This window comes from Haemaphysalis longicornis, unplaced genomic scaffold, assembly GCF_048455015.1.
Source record: "Haemaphysalis longicornis isolate Haplotype H1 unplaced genomic scaffold, Haemaphysalis longicornis Haplotype H1 scaffold_3, whole genome shotgun sequence".
NCBI lineage: Eukaryota > Metazoa > Arthropoda > Arachnida > Ixodida > Ixodidae > Haemaphysalis > Haemaphysalis longicornis.
In genome coordinates, this window is record NW_027526335.1 from 209,111,424 (window position 1) to 209,114,265 (window position 2,842).

At 50.9% G+C, this 2,842-nt stretch overlaps 1 protein-coding gene across 1 annotated transcript; it reads right to left on the reverse strand.

The window, feature by feature from the left end:
• Nucleotides 1-364: 364 nt before the first annotated feature.
• LOC144175664 (uncharacterized) lies at nucleotides 365-1,783 on the reverse strand. The gene has a single exon (XM_077704710.1). It carries the CDS (start codon nucleotides 1,634-1,636, stop codon nucleotides 365-367), a length of 1,272 nt encoding a protein of 423 aa, XP_077560836.1. The 5' UTR covers nucleotides 1,637-1,783.
• Between the last annotated feature and the right edge of the window lie 1,059 nt (nucleotides 1,784-2,842).

Below are 2,842 nucleotides of genomic sequence, written 5' to 3' on the forward strand. Positions count from 1 at the left end.
CAGTGTTACTGTGAGGTGTGGTTCAATGTACACGCAGCACACTGTAATTGTTTTAAATGCAAGCAGGGTGACCGCCACTGCTTCTAGCCTAGTTTTAAGTTTGTCTTCACGAGTTGCTATGCCATTTCGGACAATTATTGCCACTCCGCCCGAGAGCCTACTCGCCTGCTCTCGGTCGCAGCGAAAGACCTGGTAACCTTTGAGTATATTATGGTGTTTAGGACCTAAGTTTGTTTCCTGAACACAAACGGCTACAGGAGAGTGTGTGGCGAAGATGTCTTTGATGTCATTTAAATTATTTAAAAGTCCTCTGCAATTCCAGTGGACAATGAATGCCATGCTGCTTTTTTTGGTGGGGTGAAAACTAGGTTTTCGGTCCTGTGATTCGGGGCTTGTTTCTCTTTATGTTGTCTAAGGAGTTCCGCCGCCCATCCGACGTAGAGGGCGCAGAACCTCCTTCAGTTGTGTCCATTGTCTCTTTGGAGACGCTGGAGGTTCGTGCAGAACGCACGTGTGTCGAACTGTTTGACCTCACCGTGTGGGGTGAGGCCTTGGAGACTGCCGAACCAGGGGTCCGTGCAGCCCGCTTTGGAGGTGGTGGCGCAGCGCTAGCTGCTTCCACCGGGGGCGCGGGGTGCCTTGCTGGAACCTCACTCTGTGTGGCTTCAGCAAGCGCCGAAGACCGCTGTGATGCTGCGCCCTGTTGCACCACAACGGAGTAGGGTCGCGTATGCGCCGAGGAGAGTCGCCTCCGTGCTTCGCGAAATGTCAGGTTCTCTGTTACTTTGAGTGTTATTATCTCTTTTTCTTTTTTCCATGCAGGGCAAACACGTGAGTACGCTGCGTGGTTGCCCTCACAGTTAACACAAAGATATGTTTGGGCTTGACAGTTTTCAAGAGGGTGTTCATGAGAGGCACATTTCGCACATGTCTGTTGGCCCCGGCAGTTCAATGAGCCGTGGCCATAGCGTTGGCATTTGTAGCATCGCCGTGGGTTGGGGATGTAGGGTCGAAGTTTCATTTTGGTATAGCCCACCTCCACAGATTCTGGGAGGATGCTTGATGCAAAGGTGAGGACGATATGCCTTGTCTGAATTTCTTTGTTTTCTCTTTTGATTTTGATACGGTAGACATTTGTCACATTTTGTTCCTTCAGACCTTCTAGAAGCTCTTCCTCGGACACATACTTTAGGTCGTCATCTGAGATGACTCCGCGGACTGTATTTAGTGATCGGTGCTCACTGACAGTTACAGGAATTTCTCCGAAAGAAGTTAACGCTGAGAGCTTGTCGAGCTGATGTTTGTAAAGTACTTCGAGTAGGAGGTCTCCATTTGCAAGCTTCTTGATCTTATAGCCTTCCCCAATGGTGGCAGTTAGGGTCTTTGCGACTAGAAATGGTGATACAAGTCGGGCAGTCTTCTCTTCGTCACTGCTGTGTATTACGTGGAAGCGTGGAAAGTTGGCAACGTTCTTCGTGAAAAACTGGGCGGTTGCATCGGTGCCTCCTCTTTTACGAGAGGGATCAGATGGGCGAAAAAAGGAAGCCATAAATTGAAAAAACTGTTCGGCCATGGTGCCAGCCACCCACCATGGAGCCCAACAAGGGGACGGGACATGAACTCGTGACCAAGTCATGCCTACGCCAGCTGTACACCGCGACTATAACCAAATATGGCTGAACACAGGGTTGTCCGCCACACAAGGTTAACCCTAGCCGCCAGGAAAAAAGGAAACTGAGAAAGAACGAGACGACAGGAAAGTTGTTAGAGAGAAGATAGGAAAGTGAAAGGTTGAAGGGTAGGACAGGAAAAGGCGACTGCCGATTTCCCCCGGGCGGGTCAGACCGGAGGTGCCGTCTACGAGAAGCGGAGGCCAAAGTGGTGTGTTGCCTTCGCCAAGGGGCCTTAAAGGTCCAAGCACTCGGCGTCGGCTCAACCACCAGGACCCTCTTTTCCCCGGTCACGGCGCTGCCACGTACGGCTAGACGTGGGTGCTCGGGGTCCGTGGTGTCGCACAGTACACGCAAACATCTGCTTTAGCAGATGCCCCCTGCGGGGTTCTGGGAAAGTGGCGTTGATTCTTAGCCCCCTTTTTTATTTAGGTGACCCAATATTGGTGCCTGCATCATTGGCGGTGGCAAACATGTCGAGGTGGCTTAGTGGGTAAGGTGTTGCGCTATTGAGCTCAAGGACACCTGTTCGATTTCCTGTCGCAGCGGCTTTTTTCCTGGTTGGAAAAGAAAACTGCAACGTCCACCTCAGCGGATTTCGGCAGAGGTTAAAGATCCTCACGTGGTTGCAAAAATTCCGGAGCCTTCTACTACGGCGCGCCTCCTTGCCCAGGTGTAGCTCTGACGCGTGAATTACCGATTGTTTATATATTTTGACCTTACGGTGGAAAAACGCTTCGGTGTAATGGAATCAGTTGCAGGCATGGCTGGCGAACATGTCTGCCTAGTATGCTACCACCGACGGGGCATTGAACGAACTTCACTACGTACGCACGGCACCTGCTTAAAACGCGTGCCCTTTATTTCGACTCCGCTCTATGATCACTGTCCTCCTTTCCACACTTGAGTTGCCCGTGCACCACATTCCGGATTCAGGCCAACCCTAGAGTCTTGCTTCCTAAGTCGTAGCTTACGTGTGGCAGCGATTACGTATTTCCGTGGTCCTGTTGCATCATTCTCAGCGTGACAGGTGGCGCTTCTAGGCATTGGAGGTGAGTCTCGGGGAAGGCGTACACGTTTATTTGTTTTTGTTCAAATTGGTTTTTGATTTCCGCCCACTTCTCAGGTTTCCTGCTGCCCTGTATATTTAGATAGCTGATTAAATGTTCGTC